Source organism: Haliaeetus leucocephalus, unplaced genomic scaffold (genome assembly GCF_000737465.1).
Source record: "Haliaeetus leucocephalus isolate CR32 unplaced genomic scaffold, Haliaeetus_leucocephalus-4.0 Scaffold195, whole genome shotgun sequence".
In the NCBI taxonomy this organism is placed as follows: Eukaryota; Metazoa; Chordata; class Aves; order Accipitriformes; family Accipitridae; genus Haliaeetus; species Haliaeetus leucocephalus.
This window is the reverse complement of record NW_010972631.1, coordinates 5892858-5913984: the sequence shown is the minus strand read 5'-3', so window position 1 is coordinate 5913984 and position 21127 is coordinate 5892858. Positions and strand designations below refer to the sequence as shown.

At 36.4% G+C, this 21127-nt stretch overlaps 1 protein-coding gene across 1 annotated transcript in view; it reads left to right on the top strand.

Annotated features, from left to right (window-relative positions):
- MEI4 (meiosis-specific 4 homolog (S. cerevisiae)) overlaps positions 1–21127 on the top strand; it is a 69280-nt gene that overhangs the window by 18702 nt on the left and 29451 nt on the right. The window contains exons 3-4 of the mRNA XM_010565822.1: positions 2683–3242; positions 18338–18469. Of these exons, the coding sequence (XP_010564124.1) occupies positions 2683–3242; positions 18338–18469 (692 nt within the window). The remainder of the gene's footprint in view (positions 1–2682; positions 3243–18337; positions 18470–21127) is intronic.

The window sequence follows — 21127 nt, the reverse complement described above, 5'->3', positions numbered from 1 at the left end:
TTCTGATTTTCAGCTCAGGATCTTAATGTAGTAAGGCGCTAAAGGAACTTAAGAATTTAAATGTTTCCTGAATCTGATGTGGCATATTTAAAGAGGCTGTAAAATTGCTCATGACCAGATATTTCATTACCTATATAAAGGCATTGTAAAATTTTGTGGTTAGTTTATCATGTGCACTAAATTTTCATATTTCTTGTTCCTGTATATTTATAGTCAAATGTTTTTGAAATTACTGTTTAAAGATTATTGTTAGTGTGAGGCAGGCTTAATATTGTTCCTCTTTGGTTTTTGTTTGGTTTTTTTTTTGTACTTGGTAACCACACGGTGTGAACATCAAGACTGCTTTCTCATTTAAATAGTAGGTAAGTACAAAGTGATTAGTTTACCTTCTTTCAAGAAATAAATGATAAGCTGTTTCTAGATATTTTGAGGGAAATAATGAGTATTTCCCGGTGGGTGATTTATTTTTTTTTTTAAAAGATAACTTCCACCTCCTCCCCAAATGACTAGAACATATAAATAACTGAACATTTTTAAAGCATTTTGTATTATTCGTTGAACTGGAAATATGCTGCTATTGGGGACTTACTATAACGGGTTTTCTGGAAGCTCATCATGGGACAGGAGTTTGATATCTCAGTGAGTAGGAACCAGAGCATAAATGTAACATTGTCTCCTACTGGTAGGAATTTCATTGAATATGCTACCTCTTTTATTTGGGGACAGTCTGAAGTTTGGTTCCTACTGGTATCTCTATGTTACTCTGTTCTTCCCTTTTTCCTCTCTTTCCGTCTCCTTTCTTTCACCTCTGATGTTTTTTTCTTTTCCTTCGACAAGAGAATCGGTGAACATACATATGGTTTTTTGCACGTAGTTCTTGCTTTGCTTCTTTTGACTCCTGGCATTACATCCTCATGAGCAATTTTCGTGTTGCCCCATGGGATTAAGAACAGGAGCAAAATATCCACATAGTGAAACTCACAGTAGATGGATTCCCTAGAATGGCTTCTTTTCCTTAAACAGTACCATAAACTTTCAATTTTTTTCTTCTGGAATGTCTTTTGCTCAAAACCTTAGGGAGAGAAGACATGAAAGATTGATGACTGTTTTTGTTAGTCAGACCATGGGAAGTGTGCTTTGCTTCTTTGCTTGCTTTCAAAGTCTCGGTATGCAAGGCATTTGGGAACAGTGTTAATATATAAAATGCTAGGCTGGCCTTACAAGCCCTGCTTTTCCTACCTCCTGGAAATGTCGGTTGATTTCCCTACAGTTAGCCCTTTCATTGTGAGTCGATTGGTACCAATTCCTGTTCAATTTTGAGTGTGTCTGAATGTTAAAGGCATGAAACTCAACGATAAATAAATAAACCACATTTCCAGTTTTGATCTCAGTAGTAATACCCTCATTGGATGATCTGGTATGTTTTCAGAGACTGAAGTAATGGTCAGAATCAATTTGAAATTGTGCATTTAATGAAGTCTGTATAAACTTTTTTGAGTAATGTTTTTTTAGTGTACAGAATACTGTAGATTGCTGCCTAGTGATATTTTCTGTGTTAAATTTTTTTTTTTTTAACTTGCCGTGAAATATAACATTTATTTCCTGTCAGGCCAAACGATCTATAAAATCTTTTTATTCATTTAAGAATACAAACACAGAGGAGTATGGTATTGCTTTAGATCCTTGGGGAAAATATGAACAGTATATGCATGTTTTTTAAGAGAGAAGCAGTTTGTGGCTGTGCCCCAGTAAGCAGGGCACAGCCAGGAGTTGGTCAGATGGGGTTCTAGCCTTGCCTCATGGCACAGAGATGTTTATGTGTGTTGGTCTTCCAATTCTCTGCTCTAATGTCTCTTGCTTGTTTTGAGTGTAATCTTTTAACATAGGTAGCATGTAGCGCAGAGGGAGTCTGTTGTCACCTAGTACTAAGTTATGCCCAGAGGCACTGACTTAAATATATCTAATGTGTGAAACAGGATGAAAGAGAGTCTACGATAGTGTACAAATATAATTTAATGGTGTAAATGCAGTGCATACCTTCTGTAACATAGTTTTTCTGTCTTTAAAGAAGATGGTATGAGATAGGTGGTGACTGGAGAAATTTTTGATTCTGAATGTTTTTCTTTGTTAAATAATAAAAAACTCAAGTGTAATGTTCTGTTCAACTTTGTCTCTGTTAGAATTCCTTACCTGTCTTGGGGAGAAAGAGTACACGTAAAGGATGAGATCTTATTTGATGCAGTTATAGTAACAGACCTTTACTGTCTTATAAAAACAGTCTGAGTTCTTGAGAATAAAAGTAGTGAAAAAGTTTGGAGGGCCAGAAATTTATATGCATTTTCTTCCCTGGGAATTAATGGGAGTATAGATGTCCACTTAAATTATATATGTGAAAACTGAAAACTGTCAGGAATTTTAAACTTAAAATTACTGTTCATATTGCTATGAGCATAAAACATCTTGTTCACAGATAGATACTGCCTTCTGAAAGTTTTGACTTTCATTTAAAAATGTCACCTTCTTCCATAGCTAAATTCAAGTCATGGGAAGTTCTTGGTGAGCAAGCATACATATGTATTATGTGATTTTTGTGTGGAAGCAAAAGGAGAAAGCATATACGACACTTCCCGTAAGTATGTATTTAAGTGTTATGTAAATGTAACTTTTACATTTGTGTTTCAGGAAAACCAGATGCCTCTGCTGAAATTCTTCTGGATCAGGAATGTATAAACCCTATGAGTTACTCAAGCCAGCTAGAAGACTCTGGATGTGATGTCTCTAATGACTATGCATTCGACTCTTTAGGCATAGCTTCTGATTTTCACCAATCTGAGCATAATGTCAACACTTCTAAACGTTGGTTGGAAAGAGTTCCCCCATTGAATCTTTGCTGTACTGGCAAGGAGGAATCTCTGACTGCTCCAGTGCAGTTTTTGCAACATCTGCTTGAAATAAGAAAACTGTCAGAAGGAGGAATTCTTCAAGCAGACTTCACACAGCTTGAGAATGATTCCTTCACCATATGCAATTCAGTGTCTCAGTTGCTTGATGGACTGACTGTTTTTTACAACAGTCCTAAATTTCCAGTTTCAAATGTTCTTACTGAAGCAGTTTGTGTTTTGATCAGTTTAATAACTGATACTAAATTATCTAATCATGTTTTGAAGATGTGTTTCAAGAAGCTGGAAGAATTTGAGAAAAACCTAATTCAGATTATTTTAAGAAACAGCAGTGTCAATAGGGTAAGTTTAAAACATCTTCCATCTTTACTACACCATTTCAGTATACTGTAATACTCTCCTGGTTTTAAGCACTTTTTTAATATTAGTTTGTCTTACTATATTTTGAAGAGTACTTCTCAGAGATTTTTGGGATTGCTCTTTTTTGTGATATGTACAATAAATACTCTAAAGCATTTTAAAAAGTTCTTGCTCAGGCATGCAAGTTCTTCTAGTCTGTTCCTGAGTGTAGGACTTTAAAAAACCTGTTAAAAAGGCAGATTAAAACAACTTTTTATAGAAAATATGAGACAAAACCACATTGTTGCTCTTGCTATATGAAGATATTTTGTAGATATTCAGAAAGTAATGACTATACAATTTTTTTTATTCTTTCTTGTGCACCTAGATTAAATAGGTTGGTTTGCTTCAGAAGATCTCTGTCACTCTCTAGACATTTGCAAATTTGTGTTTTAAAAATAAATTGCCAGATGAGTGAAGAACTCAGAAATAGCACGTCCCCGGCACAAACGGCAAATAGGACTGAATTGCATTTTGTCTGTATTCATCATTCTGCTTTGTTCCATGCATCATCTTGTTAGTTTCTTCATTCGACTGAAATATCCCTAGTCTGTCTTCACAAGACTTCTCATAAGTAATGAATTCCATTGTATGTCTTAGGAATTTTGGTTTTCATTCTGTCTTTTAGAGTAACTTGGAACAGACATGATGGTGGAATTGTTTGAGACTTAAACATACCAATTTAGTGTATGCAACTACGCTACCATTATAGTAAATGAAAATCATATCCCTATAATCCATGGAGACTAAAGAATGCTGACCAGGTACTAGGTCCCTATTTTAGGATGAGCTTTAAAGTTGCCTTTAGCAAAATGAGAGCCTGGGCATCCGCTACACCTGTGGACAGATGTACCCATTTGTCTTAATTTAAAATGAATCCCACTCACTGTCTATTAAGTATTTACCCCAGAATGTAAATATCAAACAAATATTATTACCAAAATAAGGGGGGGAGGAGGGGGGTGTGGATATGCCTGTATTTTGGTTAGAAAGTATTCAGAAGGAAATCTTCATATACTGAAGCTTTTCCAGCACTAGAGCCTTCTGTCTCTAATACCAGGGTGCTTTCTGTTTCAGCGTTGCCATGGTGTGATACTTACTTAGTTTTTAATTAGAGGTGTCCCTGGCCAGTGTTTTGAAAGGATGTGAGCATACATGCCGTTTGTGTGGTATCAGGAGTAGAGTAATGCAGGTGTGACTCCTTTTATTTTTTTGTGTGATTACAGGATACAGAACAAAGAAAACTTGAGCAGGCATTCATTAAGGACTTCTTCATAGTTGATGATGTCCGGTGTTTCCACCTGTTCCCCTCCTCTACCTGAATGGGAAGTTAATAAATAATTAAAATAATGTTAATTGTAGGAGAGCAACCAAGAGGTTTTCCAGAGAGGGATTACTTGTTGACTGGAGGAACCTCGCAAAGGTTAAGTGAGAGGTGCCACATCTTAAATGAGAGAGAATATCCTGATAGATCAGGGATGTTTCAATTCTGCAAAGTGCTTTTATAAATCATTCAGGAAGGGTGGTGTATGTCCACATAATTTGCAAGTGGCATCTTTTCTCTGAATAACTTCACTGAAACAGATGGCTTTTTATGAGATGTTTTATATCTTGCTTCCACCAAAATATTGACTTAACAGTCGTTCCTATCAGCAGCCATTACTTCAATCAAACAGATTCAAAGACTTTAAAAATTGTATAAACCAATTATTAAGGGATAATTGTGGTAGTTTCCAGATTTGTAGGGAAAAAGGGAAAACGTTGTCTGTAGTAATTGCAATGTTTATAAAGATTTATTGAAAAATCCTTTTTAGAGGTTTGGTTTTCTTTAAACTGAATTGAATATGGAAATAAACATGTAGAATTCAGAATTAGTAGTGGAAATTGTATAACTAATTCTTCATGTGCTGTGTACCAGATATCTCCCAGGAACACTTTATGCTTCAGTTTTAATCATCACTGTTTACTCAAGTGGTGATTGAAATATCAAGATTATAGGTTTAAAATAAAATTACCATTAATTACAAGGCTGTCATCTGGAAAGAGTGGCAAACTGTATGAATTTTGGTTCCAGGAGGATGCTTAAATCCATCCAGTATTAAAACATTAGGAATTTTGTTGTATCTAACCTTACTAACTGTCAAAAAGCATTTGTACAGACAGTCACCAATGCAGCTATAGTATTTAACACAACTTTCCCTTTGCCATCTTCACCTATAAAACTGTCAGGAGCTGTCAAGGAGGACAAAGGGCTGTGAGAAACACCTTAAAAAGTGAACAAAGAGAGAAATGGCTGTGGATTACACTTAACACCTCATCTTCAAAAGCAATCCCAGCGTTTTGCAGGGCAAATTAAATAACTCAAAAAACCTTTAAGAATTGGAAAAGAGATAATTATCTCTGCATTAGATGTAAAGGAAGAAAAACAGCAGCAGAATTGCGTGCTGTAACTGTTGAGTCCTATTGTTTGAGATGTTTCTAATTATAAAGCACTAGAAGCTGTAGGAACCAGCAAAGGCATATACTGAGAGCTTTTCTGCCTGGATTCAGTTGCCTAAAACTGTGCACTTCGGATAGAATTTTCGACCTGAAACTCCAAATTGATGTGAGTATCAAAAGGAAAAAAAAATATCTATCATTTAGGATATGAGAGCTAAAATAAAAGGAAATATTACTTGAAATATAAAACCATTTAAGTCAAAGGACTACAAATAAAAGTAGCCTCTTGAACTTCCCTTTTTAATTTTTCTGTTCTCCCTCCATGTTTGGAGAGCAGCTCAGAAGTCTGCACACATCTGTCAGACACACAATCTTTTGGAGGAAGCTTTCTGGAAAGGGCCTTAAGTCACGGCTACTAAGGGTGAAGCATGAATGCTCTGAGGTTAAATCATCTGCTCAAAGGCCTGTCTCTGCACATTCTCCTGGGATGCCATGAAAAAGCTTGTGAGGATCCTGTGTCTAAATCTGGTACAGATAAGCTGTTGCTGTCCTGTTGCAAAATCTGCGATAGTTGCTGCTGATCTATGGAGCAAGCACTTTGTCACCAGTTTTTGAGTCCTCAGCACTGAGGCTCTTGCAGGTTTGTGTGGGTGTGTGGCTGTTGGTGCATCGCGTTTCGATGTGCAAATTGTTCATTCATGTTGAGTCACTCCGCTGTCAGCAGAACCACTGTCCTATTTATGCAGGTTCTTTGCAAGTGCTGCTTTCAAGCAGTCGGAAGTGTATTATAAGAAAACTGTGAGACTGTATTCAGTTTGCAGAGCCACTGGTTCTACTTTTCAAATGGACTGTTCTCTACCACCTGACAAAACATCGGAAAACATTTCCCATGGAGAAGTTCTGCAGGGTCTATGGTATGTGATTACAGCTCAGTGGAGTAGAAACTTTGTCTCTTCTTCAGAGAGGAAGCACAGAAACACTTTTTTCCTTAATCCACCCATGTGGGATTTGACAACAGCTATCTCCATCCACCTCCACAGGGACAGAGTGAATGTGCATCTTTTCTGCTCCTAGATTCATCTCTTGCTCACTGGTGCTGAGATGTGCCTGTTCTGTTGAGGTTTGTCTCTGTTGTCCAGGATGTATTGGAACAAGGGATCATTTCTCCTATATCAGAAAAATGCAACAGTCAGAGGCACTGGGGATTCCGATTCCCAACTCCCTGTGCTGTTCAGAATAGCATGGTGTATGTTTCTGCTGAAGGTTTTGCACAGCTCATTGCAGTAGGGCACTTCAGAGAGGACACTAAATTCCTTTTACATGGGCAGTGTCCTGAATCCTGCCGGAAGCCTTCTGTAGTGAACTTGAGCTGGCTGTAGTATATGGAATTATCTTTAAAGTCAAATCCCTTTAACAGAAGTTAAGATACTTCATACACGTCTTATTTACATCTCTCATATATACAGCTGTGTAAAACTTCAGAACAATTATTGTTAAGGAATTTGGAGTCTCACTTGTTACTTTGGAGATAGAAGAAAAATACTTTTATATCTTGCTTCTTTCAGTGCAGTTCAGCTGTATTCAAAGCTGTCATGGCCAAATACAGTCACAGGGTGCTGCATTACACAGGATTTATGCGATGTGATCCCTAGTGGTGTCACACTAGTTTATCAGCATTCTTGACAGAAGTTCAGTTCACTGGTTGTACTTCTAGGTGCAGCTGATACTGTAATTTGGAGGATGGCTAATGCATCAATTACATCCCAGAAGATCCTGGCCTTCACCCTGGGTTCTGTACAGAGATCTGTGTCTGTCTGTTGGACTTCCCGTTTTAAGGAATTAATGGAAACACTAAAATATAAGACAATGGTATATTGCCTTCAGGATTCTTGAGCAAAGTCGAGCTGTGTCGGGCTCTCAGAAGACACTGCTTTCTGCTGCCTCATTCCTGTTCAACAAATACCTCATCCATCTGCCCCACCTCACTCATAATCTCTTTCAAACAAGATGCAGATGGAAGAGATGTGTTTTGGTGAACTGTGGTTGTTTGCTTCTTATAGTATGTTTAAAACATCAATACTGACTTCAAAGATGCTGTCAAGAGTCATGAATTGCCTGCTTTGTTCAAACAAAGCAAAAAAAAAAAAAGTTATGTGTTATTTCCTTCCTTTATTTTAATGCTTGTCCCCTTTGGAAATTGGCTACCATACCTTTAGGGTAGTTGTTCTGAAGTTGTTTTGCATTAACAGTATCTGAATGGATACCGAGACATGAACATAGTCTTCAGGAACTTTTCGTATCCTGTTTGGGACTTTACTGCCTGTTTTCATTTTTCTCTCTCTTATGTTCCATCGAAAAATCTTTATGTAGAATTTTGCAAATGCTTAAATATTACTATTGATATATTTAGGACAAAAGCAAACGCAGGAATTCTGAGTAGTAGTTTAATGCCTTTGTTGTCCCAAAAGTGGGGTCATTTACCCAGTGTGCGAGACACCAATATACACACAGAGCAGAGGTATTTTATTCCAATTCATGTTTATGCAGATGGGGGCTAGGTGGTAATCCACAAAGCTAGCACACCTTATACCTAAACGGGCAAGCAATTTATACAGTTTAGTTTTGCATATTTGGTTTCCAAAGTTCTTCCTGAAAACTATTATCGGTAGTCACTTATCTACCACAGTTTCTATTTGGCTAAAGTTTTCCCCACTTTGAATTAAAGGTACAGTGTTCTTTTATTCTACAGCGCATGCTCAAGGTGTTGTCCCACAAACAGTGTTCGTTTACCTGATGTGCAAGTCAATAACACACAGAGTTGAGATATTTTCAAATTAATTTCATTGATGTGTATGAATGGGTGCCTGTCTCAAGACAGCACACCCTTGTCTCAAAAATTCTCACATTTATACACTTAACTAATACATATTCATTGTTATTTTCCTTAATGATTGGTTCTTTCTTCTTCGCCTCTCATGTAAATTAGTGTGCACACTCTGTCTTCTTTCATTGTCTTCTTCTGAGTAGGTGGTCTTGTTTGAGTAGGTGGTCAGTGAGTCGGTGGTCATGATCTCCTCCTGTAGGAATTACGTTTTGCCTACTTCTTCCCTAATCTTGGTAGTTCCAAGTGGTTCTTCAAGGTTTATTGCCCAGACCACAGTCCATTACCTTTTCTGACATAAAGCCCCATTGTCTAATAGTTCCTAAACTGTAAATCATGTGTAGTTATTGTTTCCCTATTTTAAATATTAACTGATCCGGGCTGTACAGAGGACTTTAGCAGCTCCCTGATTATTTCAATCATATTATACGTATTAATTGATAACAAAGGGGGGGGGTGGTCTTTTTTGGTCTTGAATTGAGTCTGTGGTCGTGATCTCCCCCTGCTGCCTTTACCTTTCCCCCAATTATGGAAGATCTTTGCTGACCTCATGCCTATTAGCAATTATTCAGCTTTCAGAGCCTCCTGGGGTAGGATGTTTCCTTCTCACCCATCTTTTAGTTCTTCAGGGGCACAGTTGTTAGCAAGGCATGCATTGGTTATACAAAGGATATCCTGTTTCACAAGACCTTTGCGGCCTTTTTCAGGTGGCTTAAGTACATCACCTTTACCAGATGTTTGTGTGAGAAAGGATTCACAATTCTTCATGAAAAAAACAAGTTGAATTGTAGTACAGTGAAAAGCAGAAAGAGAGAAATGTTTGAATCTCATTGGCAATTATAAAATGAAATGTGTGGAAGTGTGCTTGTGCAATTGAAAAAATACACATTAATCAGAACCATGGTTTTGAATCTTTTCTTATCTAGGATACAATTTGTATGATTCATTAATGACTGAAATTGCCTGGAAGAGAGTAATCATGAACTTATTCCAATGGTTTTAATACATGCAACAGTATGTATTTAATACATGCTCCAACTAGTCGTGGGTAACAATAAATTCCCCCAGCTGTGTATAGTTTGCAGTATCTTTTGTCAGCAACTGCCAGGACAGTATTTAACTCATTAGTTTACAAGAGTCTTGCCTGCTCAGGGACAAATAAGATCTAAAAATAGTTATTCATGTCACTAGTGGTTCCCAAGTATAAAACTAGTGGGCCTCAGTTTTCCTAAATTAATTGAGTCCCAAGGGGAATATCATGGCTCTTGAGACATGGTGCATTTTCATCAGCCAAAGAATTTTGCTTACCTAGTGGAAGAGCAGTTCATTCATATGAATATTAAAATGTGTTGCCAGGATTTTATGGTCTAGTAAGAGTCAATGTTTGAATCTCTTGATTGTTGAATTAAATTTTCTCAGCAATTCGTTGTCCTATGTAGAGAGCCATTTAAGTCAAATGGTAATCAAAATCCATTGTTTTGTAAATCATGACAGTCTAAAGCAATCACCAAACTGACTGACTCTCATTTACTTCCATAAAGTGGATCATAGGAGTAACTAGACAGGAATGAATGAAAGGAAAATGAATGAAAGCCTCTTAGACTTTTGTCCACCTTCCTTCCTCAGCCAGCCTCAGCTGGTATACATTAGGCACTAAAACTGCAATTATTGAAGAGTTACAGGATGAAGTTAGCAGGATTTTTTTTTACCATTAGGGCAAAAAAGTCTTACTTATGTTTTCCAGCCTACCTGTAAAACTCTTTTGTCAGGACTGTCTCTTCCTAATGATAAATACTGTCATTGCCTGCTTTTAGTCAAGTAATTAACTAGTATTCAGGGTATTACAGATTATTTCCACTAGGAGGAGAAAAAAGGGATGGAATAGGCCTTTGCTGTTCTTTTGATTTACAAATTAAATATATGGGGGCCCTTAACTCAAGAATACAGGAAGTTCTTGGTTTTGTCAAATATGGTAGGAAATACATATCAAAAGCTGTTTGTTTGTTTCTTTCCTCTGCCCCTAGTCTCTCTCCAGTGAATACTTTCTATTAAAGCTCTCTTAACTTCCTGTAGCATCTCATTAGCACTGTCATTTTGCTGCTTTGGCATCTCTGTGATATTTGCAGCCGAGACCATGTGGAACAGCAACATCAAAGCCCATCCCTCAGTCCTTCACTTATCATGCCTGTGTAAAAGCACTTGAATTCTATCTAGGCCTTGTTTTCTGTTATTCTAGCCATGTTATTGAACAAAAGGACCTGAAATTGTTCTGGTTTTTTGGTCTCGGGTACCATAGTAGGTTGTTATTCCAAAGGATGATATGACCACGTTCCTGCTGTAAGGATTGTCTTTCTCTGCACAGAAACATTCAGTTTGTTGCTTTTGACAGAGATGGTACTTTTTTTTTTTTGTCTTGGGGGAAAATCACCTCTTACATCCTCTAGTTTTTGAAGGTGGCTGTATATCCTAAGGAGTTTTTGGTAATCGTCCTCAACTGTTGCTTAAAATGTGTGTACATGCTTTAATAATGAGAATCTTGGGGTTTCTCTGTTCTTTTGCCTGTTTACTAATGAACCTTTCCTCATAGCTTAAATTTGTCATGCTTCTTCTCTAGGAAATATTTTTGTGTGCCCAAACAGGGTGTGTGTTTGTGTTATGGTGACAGGATAGAAATGAAAAGTAAGCTCTGTAGAGCCTGTTATCTACAGCCAGTTGCAAAGACAGTTGAGTACTCCTTGACTAACTTTTTAGTGCTTAGCTCCTGCAGTGAAATCTACAACCCTAAACAAGGTACCTCTGTTCTTCCTAGGTATGCATGCCAGATACTTGGCATCTTTAAGTGGTATTCAAAGTAGTTGGCATATTGTGGGCGAGAGGGAAGAAGAGTGAAGGACTGGGAAATAAACATCTGAAATCCATTTTCATTTGCAGGGACTGTCTGTAAAACTTAGACGCTTAAATGAGACACTGAGTTACATCCCTAAGCTTCTTTAAGGATGACCAGCTCACCCTTTAGGTTAATAACCTAAAAGCTAAAGAATATCTGTGTTCTGTAATTTATCCAGTGACTTTTTCTAAGCAGTCCTCAGTTTAAAAATTTGAATCCATAACTCCTCTGCTTTGAGTGAGCTCGCACTTGTCGCTTACTGTCTTCTGCATCCATTAACATGGCTTGGCAATTCAGCATCACCAAGCAGATAGGCAGTTCTTCACTCGTGTAGACCGGGACTAGTTAAGAAGGAGTAATCAAGAGTAATATAAATTTTAATCTCTCAGGCAGGGAAGGCTTTATATCTAGAGCTGCTTCTTCATAATCAATAGAATATTTACAGCAGGTATTAAAAAAAAAAGGCAGCAATAACATGAATTGTCTGAGTCGCAGCTGTTGTGATGCTGTTTATTTAACTGGGATTGATACTGTCTTCCTGTTGACAGTATTTACTGGATCCAGCCTCTTGGATGAACTAGATACCTAGTTGCCTAATTCATGAACCCCAAGGAGATGCAGACGTTCTTGATGTCTGCCAAGATAGCATTGCTTAAAGTAAATTTATTGGTGAAAACTGTGATGCGAGCAGGATCCCAAGTGTCTTCAGTAGTTTGCTGGATTTCCTTATACATCAGTTTGTACTTAAGTCTTCAGATGAACTGAGGACTTCTGTGTTTGTGTGTCCTCAAGGAGAGTGTTGCCTTTTCTGTAAAGGTGATTGGGGTGAGGTGACATAAGCAAGGTACTTGCTTTTAGTGTATGGAAATGGATATTACCATTTTGAGGTGGACACTAAATTAAACGTGACAGTGATTTGCAGGCCTGAATTCCTCTAAGGACATCCAGGTTGTGCTTTAGTTTTGGGTTGGGGGTTTTTGTTTGGTTGGTTTGCCTTTTTTTGTTGCTTTTTAAAAACCAGAAACTCACAACAGGGTCTGTGATATGTATTTTATTCCTCAACTAGGTGTCATTGTTTTATATATCTTATCCAACTCAAGAGAATGTAAGGTGCTCAAAATGGGAAAGACAAGGTAAGTCTTTATTCTATGAAACCAAAAGAAAAAAAAGTGAAATAACTTTAGAATCAAAGACTTAGAGATGGTATTACTGTAACTGTAGAATTTCTAATATAGCATGCTCTATGTTTGAAAGTGAAGGTTAAGAGGAAGTTACCTGGATAGTAGTTTTATCTCAATAACATACAAAGCTTTATAACAGAGTTAAAAGAAAAGAATAATTAAAGATTAACAGATAAATGATATGAAATGCAACATGAGTTTACCAGAGGTAAATTGTGGCAGAACAACATAAGAGCATTCTTTGTAAAATAAACCGTGTTTACAGATGGGAGATTTGATAGCTTTTATCTATCTAGTGTTCAGTAAAGCATTTGTTATGGAACTCATGCTAGAAAAATGTTAATGAAACTGAAAAGGTGTTCTTTAATGCTTTAATCTTCTGTAGCTGGATAAGAAAGCAGCTAGAGAAGTAGCAGCAAGTTGTGCTGTGTACGGAGTGTTTGTACTTGACAGGAAGGGAGGGGAAAGGTTTGTCTATGTCAGTCGATTAGAGGACGTACTACTTAAGGGTAGTCCAGTCTCTGCAGGTGCGCTGGGTCTGGCCTGAGTCTTTCCGCCTTAACTTCAGCAGTAACAGCCTTCCCTTGTGCAGGGAAGGAGAGGGTAAACACCTAGGAAATAGTCTGGGAAATTTACTTTTGCCAGAGGGCTTGGTGATGTGAAGAAGGAGTAAGGGAGCAGGGGAATAGGAAGATGGCTGCAAGCATGTCTCTCCTTCACAGCAGTTTCTGTGGGGTCTCATCTCTCCTCCTTGCTGATGTGGCAGCAGCAGCTGACTTGGCTTAGTTTAGCCTGTGGACAGGAGCAAGTGGATGCACCGATTACTGCCTGCTTTGCTAGGGAACTGGTACCGGGTTGGATAAAAGCATATATGGAGCCAGAGGGACCCTGCTGATCAGTATATCAGAGAGTGACTTTCAGGCAGCCATGAAGAAATAAACCTAAGAAAGATATTTTCAATTCGTGAGCGGAAAAAATTGCACCTTCACACTCCCAGTCTGACATACAAGCTTCATAGTCAGCAAAGATGACTGGGAGGAGTTCATGTAGTGTACTTCCTTGGAGATATTCCCTCCTCACTCCTTAAATTCAACAAAGCGCCACTTAAGCCAGTAGGTTGCACATTTCTTTCAGTGAGTACCATAATATCTACTGCTGGCATTTCTGGCTTTTCTAGCATCATTCACCAAAGTGTTCTGGCTTTCAGAATATTTAGTAGGCTGATGGCAGGTTATTTGTTTTTCCATCTCCATCCTCTGCTTGGCATGCAGGTGCTGTATTACAATAATTCTTTCCCAGATATTGAAATACCTTAGTTTACTTTTCATTATTTTTTCACCTTTTCTGAATCATTTCTTAACAAACTAAAAAAAATAAATAAATTTTTCATCCTTTTTGCATCTTAGCTTGGTTTCTGTAAACATTTTTGGTGCATGTAGTCACAGATGTTGCAAATAGACCTGCCTCTATTGTATGTCACACTGTGTCAGAATGTTTTTCAGCTAAAGCTCTGCCAAAAAGTACCGAAATACTGTAATATGAAAGGCAGCTTGTGGCAGTGAAGCTAACTGATGGTCCTAGCAGAGAACATCAGGTTTGGAAGAGTGGAGAGAAGTATGAACAGGATTTTGAAGGGGTAACAGCAGAGCAAGGGATTGAGATGAGCAAAGAATTGGAATAATATGTATCAAATCCCAAGACTTGAAGATAGGAGAAATAGTGCAGCATAAGCAGGAGGAGAGATAAATGACAACCACCAAATTAACAAAGGAAGCAACATGACAGATAAGGAAAGGGGTACTAATGTTCCTTGTATAAAAGTCAAACTTTTCAGTTGGCATTGAGTTAGGAGTGGAAGTCAGGTTGTACTAAATGGGCAAAAGGCAAGGGTGATGTGAATTCAAAGGCAAAAATACTGTTTTGTTTTTAACACCTCACAGTTTGAGGACACCTGTAATAATTGTTTGCCTTAGTCCTGTATTGCCAAATACACCAGTCGCTTGGGGAAGAGTGCTGTTACTTGGCATGAAAGCTGTAAACTAGTGAAACAGAAACTAAGGTGCAGTTTTCATAGTTGCAGGGTGTAGTGAATCGTGCAACTCATGAAGGAATTAAACTCACAAGTTTTGGATAACTTATTAAGGAAAAGTCTAACATTATGATAAATGAATTCTAAACAAATAATTGGTAAGATTTTTCTCCTGGTTTCCTGGGGAAGCAAGGCTCATACAAGTGTGCTGTTTATTTTGCCTGTCAGTCTTTTCCTCTACTAGTAACTTTTAAAACCGATAGGCAGTTTGAAATCAGTTGGAAAGATGTGGAAGGTCAAAAATACCTTCCAAGACGCTTTAAAATCGGTGGGTGGGTGGAGGAGAGACCAAATTAGTATGCTTGAGGCAAGCAGAACATCGACATTATATATTCATTTTCGTAACAGCCAGGTCGACAAGCCACACATCCTTCCTCGCTACTGTCACAGCATTGCTCGCTCTTGCTCTGCATCCTGAGGAACATGGAGGAGAGCAGAAACCAGGGTGTGGGAGGAGGGTTAAAGACAGATGATGCAGCTCCTGAACAGTGAATCAGGCGCCATTATTTTCTTGTTTCTGATCGTATGGTTTTTACAATCTAATTTTCTGACTGCTTTTACCTGAGAATCCCTGAAGAGCATAGGTCTTTATTTCATCTATACCATTAAGCAAGCCCAAGGGATTAAAAGATTTCTGTTCCTTTTTTAATGTTTGATAGATTTGAGAGCTGAAGATATGCTTTTATCTTTAATGAAACTGCATACTATTTGAACTATTATCAGTTTGAATGTTTCCAGAGTTTAATTAGCAATACATGAGCATTGCTCTGAAACACAAAGTCTTACTGCTGTTCGCTATTGACAGTTTTATTGCTTGTATGCTATAAACTTTTTCTGTATGCATTTAATGCATACAGTCTGTGAGCATTATTTTAACCTTAATTCTTTGTTGCCACCTTATTTTCTTAAAATATACTACGAGATCCACTTGAATACAATATTAATTCCATACTCTTTAATAAATGAGTTAGCAGGTGGGATTTTTCAGTGGCATCAATACCCATATCTCAAGTACAGTAACTACTGTCATTACAAAATCCCTGTTTACTTCCCTTAGTAGAGGCTCAAGTTTTAAATTTGAAGTTCCCCTGTTATCTAGTCCTACAAAATTCCAATTAGAAAATGGTAACTCTTGCCAAACCAGAAAGGATATGGAAATTTTTTGAAAGATCCTATTTTAGTTAAATCTCAACTGCTAGCATTAATAAGCACAAAAAGTTAAAAATTTTCATTGTTTCACTGTCTGTCTAAAAGTCTTGTAAACAAATAGAAGAGAGCTTAAAAAAGAGCAATCATAATCATGTTTGTATGTAAATATGTACATTTAGTGTGTTCTTTGGGAGAGGTAGCATTGAAAAACTACTCTGGATTGTCTAGTTCGCTTGCTTGCCAAAGGCAAATTAGCAAGTATACTCAATGTTATGCTCTGAAAATATAGAACTATAAAATATGTATCCATTCTTAATTTATAAAAAGAAGTAAAAATGAGTGGAGACTTTAATGAAAAATATGCTATTTTTTAGCATTGTTTAAACCTTGAGTTATGATTTGAAGCAGTTGTACCCTTTCAGAACATGGGTGCTATCAGGGCAGAACTATCCAAGTGTTGCAAACTTTGTTTCTGTCTTACAGTTTTAGTAGTTACTATGGAAGATCTTTCACAACTGTAAATGTCTGGATTATTTTTAGGAAGAGGAGTCATTGTTTTGTTTGGAAGGGTGTACATTTCCAGTATATGGAAGTCTGATTTTAATTCATATATCCTCAAAGCATATGTAGGTGCATGCATTACTTTGTCCTTTCCTATAATTTTAATTGTTCAGAAACCTGTTTTTATCTCACCTTCATTCACATTTCATCTTTATAAAAGATGGTGTTTTGGTGTATACATTTATGAATGATTTGGAGCTCATAGATTTTCAAGGCTATATGTGTACAATTTATGAATTCTCTTTAATATGAGGAGCTTACTTTGTATCTCTGACTGCAGATTTGATTCTGAATATAAGACTTGTGTTTATTATAGTTTTCTTTTTGTATTTGTTTTGGGATTACGTGCTAAAGTGAGATGATTACAACAAAGATTTATTAAAGTTTGATTGTTGACTGTGAATAGGAAATTGTCTCATATTGGGCAGATGATAACCAAGCTGATCAAACTCCTCAGTTATAAAAGGCTGGTAAATAGGCGTTGTATCAACTGGCAGGGCAGTTTGACCATCTTATCAGTCAGACAAGCAGTAACTGTAAATGGGAAGCTGCCTATTTAATGGTTTTTACAGCAAAAGTTTTCGGTCCACCTCACTGTCCGCTTACCTAGCCTGGTCATCTCACTGTAGAAGTCTGTCAGGTTGGTTAAGTACAGTTTTCCCTTAAATCCATGCTGACTACTACTGGATCGCCTTCCTGCCTTTCATGTGTTTGGAAATGATTTCCAGGAGGATTCATCCAATGCAAAGTTGTAAATGGTGGGCAAGTATTTTAATTCATATATATGTATATGTGTGTGTGTGTATATATACACGTGAGCTGGCTAGAGGAGTAAACTAGATTGTTAATAGGATGTGGTGGTCTGCCTTTGAGTGGTTAAGACATGGTAGTTATTCTTAGAGATACAAATTTGGGTCAGAGTATCTTTTTGTCAGTCAAAAATGCTCATTTACAAAGAGATACTGAATATCAATGTTGTAGGGTTATACATTTGTATAAATATATAAATTATAGTATTTAATGTGTGTTACTTTTGTCTTTGAAAGAACTCCAATACACTTATATATAGAAATGATAATTTCTTCTAGTAGTGTTTTATGAAATAATGTTGCATTTACTTTGTAGAGCAGTATGTTTCATTACGTAATAGCTATACATTTCTATTTCAGCAAACAAAGAAAACAGGTGGGGTTTTTTTTTTTTTTAGTAGAAAAGACTGTGGGGAAAAAAACCCAAACCTAATATAATTCTCATGTAAGTTCACATCACTGCTCCTGTGCTTCAGGAGGAATGCCTTGTTTACAGCTTGTTAAACAACAATATGAAAGTGAATTGTTTGAATTTGAAAATATAGTGTATCTTCTATCAGTTCACATTTAATGAAGTTTATTCCTAATAATACTAGTGACTGAAAACTCCAGTATAGCTCTTAGCTTACTAATGTGTTTGAATTTCAAAGAATTCATTTGTTCATTTGTCTACCTGTGACAAACAGAATTACTGTATATGCAGGGTAGTCGCCCACTTTCTATGACAGCAGACAGGCATGATGACAGCTAATGCTGAAAAGCTGCCTCCTGGGGAATTCACACTTTTGGAGGAGTTTGTTCATATGACAGTGTCCTGTAGTGCTAATCTTTTGAGAAAGGAAAGTTTCTAGGTAATGGATGTGGGTTTCTCATAGATCTCATATGTACGTAATTAATAGAGTTTTAAACTCTTTAAAATTTTGAATTTGACTTTTTTTCTTTAAAATTTTAATCTCTAAATCCCATTTCTATTTAAGGTAATTGTTTGGGATAAAAGAGAGATGTATTTTGAAAGATCAAACTTACTGTTATTTTCCTTTAGTTTCAGGCACTGCATGCTGTATCAAACACGCTGGTTTTGCTGGGAAGGAACAACATACTAAGAAATTCTTTAATATCTCTTCTACTATCAGAAGTCCGTCAGTTTGCTGAGCAGCTGTTGCAAGCTCACCAGGTACTGTCATCTTTTCTTTTGGAGAAGGGCCGAAGAGTGGTGTTGGGGAGTGTTTTGTCTGTATCTGTTTGTTTGTTTCATAAAACGTAATAAATGGATCATTCTATAGAATATGCAGGTTTAAGAACCCAGAAACTGCTAGCACCTAACTTTAACAGCTTATTCCAAAAAAAAAGATATAAAATAAAGAATATTTCCTTATGGACAAAAGTAAAATTATCAGACTGTATAATAAATAGATTGTATAGGTTTTAGGATCATGCTATATGATTTGGAAAATACTTGAAATAATTAGTTAAAACAATTATTGCAACTTGTAAGTTGTTGGCTATGCAGGCAATGCAACTTAGGTATCCAGCTGGACCCACAAAGAATTATGTCTATCTCTAGCTCATGTAAAACTGGAAAGAAAGTTGCATTATTTTATTTCAGAATTAGATTTCATGTTTCGCATTATAATATTAATTTCCATGATGCAAAAGTTATCCAGTGCTTAAAATTATATTTAGTTTGATGCAATGAGCAGGAAATGAAGAGCAGAATAGAATGGAGGTAATGTTTTTTGGTAAAATGTATTCTGAAGTTAAATTTTTTCCAGTAAACTATAGAGTTTAAAAAAAAAAAAGACAGGAAGTGGATGTTCCTTTAACACTTAGAGAAGAGATGTATTAAATAAATTGGGTTTTCATAGATTTTTCATGTATTTGTGTGTGGTGGTATGTATTTAATGCAAATTGATTCAGTTTCACTTGGGATTATGACTTGATTGTACACTATCCTAGAAGGCTCAATAAAAAGAAAGCACGCAGCTTTTAATTTGGTGGCAAATGAAGTTATTGATATATATAGAAAACATTCATCATCATAGGTATATCTAGTGGTGGTCCACTTTAACAAATGCTTTAAGTGTTGCTCATGCAGTCTTAACTTTATTCTTTTTTTCTCTAGGATATAATATGGGAGTAAGTTCTGAGTGCTGGAGAGGGAACACCTAATTTCCAACCCAAATTTCTAGTATGTTTGAATTACATTCTGGAAAGGCTTCAGAAAGGCCAGTTTTGAAAGAACTAGACAATGAGCTGTGTCTTATTTTAAGTCACTAGTAGCATACCAGAGTTATTGATGGCAGCCAAAAGCAAACAGACTTTAAAGAAATGTAAGGATAGGGAAGTGTGTAATTAAAAAAAAAAGTTTTGATTTTAAGTTTAAACAAGTTGCCCATTTTTAACATTATTAAATTTCAACTGTTTAACAGAATTAGTCATCCCTCCTTTCAGCAGAATTCTTGTCAGTGGCAACACAGAACTCTCCAGTGCTCCATACTGATGAAGAGCTTAAGTTGAGCATTTTGTTTTGCTGCGTTAGTTACTATGGTACTACTTAACCTTGCCATCATAAGTGAGCTTCAGGCACTTAGGTGGACACTCCAGTGACTAGTTTTACAACGACCAAGTAGTCTTGAAATGTTCGCTCCCCAACACAGTGTTGGACTTTTTCTGGGAAAAGCAGAAGGTTCAAGGTGGCTGAATTTGAAGCCGCAGGAGCTGTACTTCTATCTGTAGCTGACACTTTGTAGGACTATAAAAGTTTGAAAAGCTGCAGTTCATGTAGGGAAAGTAACTGAAATTCTGGTTTGCTTAGCTTGCTGTGAAGTCAGTGCTTTTAAAGTTTGTGCATTCTTGCATTTAGTCCAAATAGATGTATTGTGTTCATTTACAAACGTTTATATGTTCTCTGTGTGATAATTATTTCTGGAAATACTGCTTAAAAAAACCTTTCTACTTATCACAATAGGACACTAAACTCTAGTATTTCTTACAGCCTGATTTACAGATCTGCTTCTGAATGATTCTGACTTTGTGTACCATTACTTTTGGTAGGCTTGATTCTAAAAAGGATTAAAATATTTTTTTCTTGTTTTATAATCAAAACTAACAATATGGTATCAGTTTGAAATATACCAAATGACAGCTTTAAAAAAAATTTCTTCATAAATAATTAAATTAGAATTTGCAGGATAATACTTTATATAATCAAACTTCATTAGCTGGCAAGTATCCTAATGCTGTTCTGTTACTTAAGCAAAACTGCTGTTCATTGCAAAGGCATTTCATGTCTTCCATTTAAGACAATCAAATTAGGGACCCTGAATTCTAGTTATGATTAGAGGTGTGCAAATACCTGTTTCCTTTTTGTTTTGTTGCTTTTTTTTCTTTTTTTTGTTGTTGGCAGATAGGAGAAATAAAGAAATCATCTGAGGCATGTATTCAGGTTAGCTTGCAACTAACTTTTAAACATTTGGTGAAAAACAGAAATTGAAAAAATAGCTTATTAATCCAATCAAATTTCTATGTTTTATTTTTGTATAATTATCATTTTTTTTAAAAGTTGAAAATGTTTTCCAACACTGACTTGGTTTGAAAACAAAATTCCTTTTAGTTTTTCTAAATGAATCATCTAGGTATCTCAACATTTTTATTTTAACTTCCTCATTAAGACAAATAGTTTGTAAAGTGCTTGCATTCCAGAATATGCAACTTTATATTCAGTCATTTCTTCAATAGGAAGTGTGCTCAGCTCAGGTTATGTAGATTTGTGGATATATCCTTTGATAAATATTGAAAAGTTTTTACTTCAAAGTTCTGACTGATTTTAGTG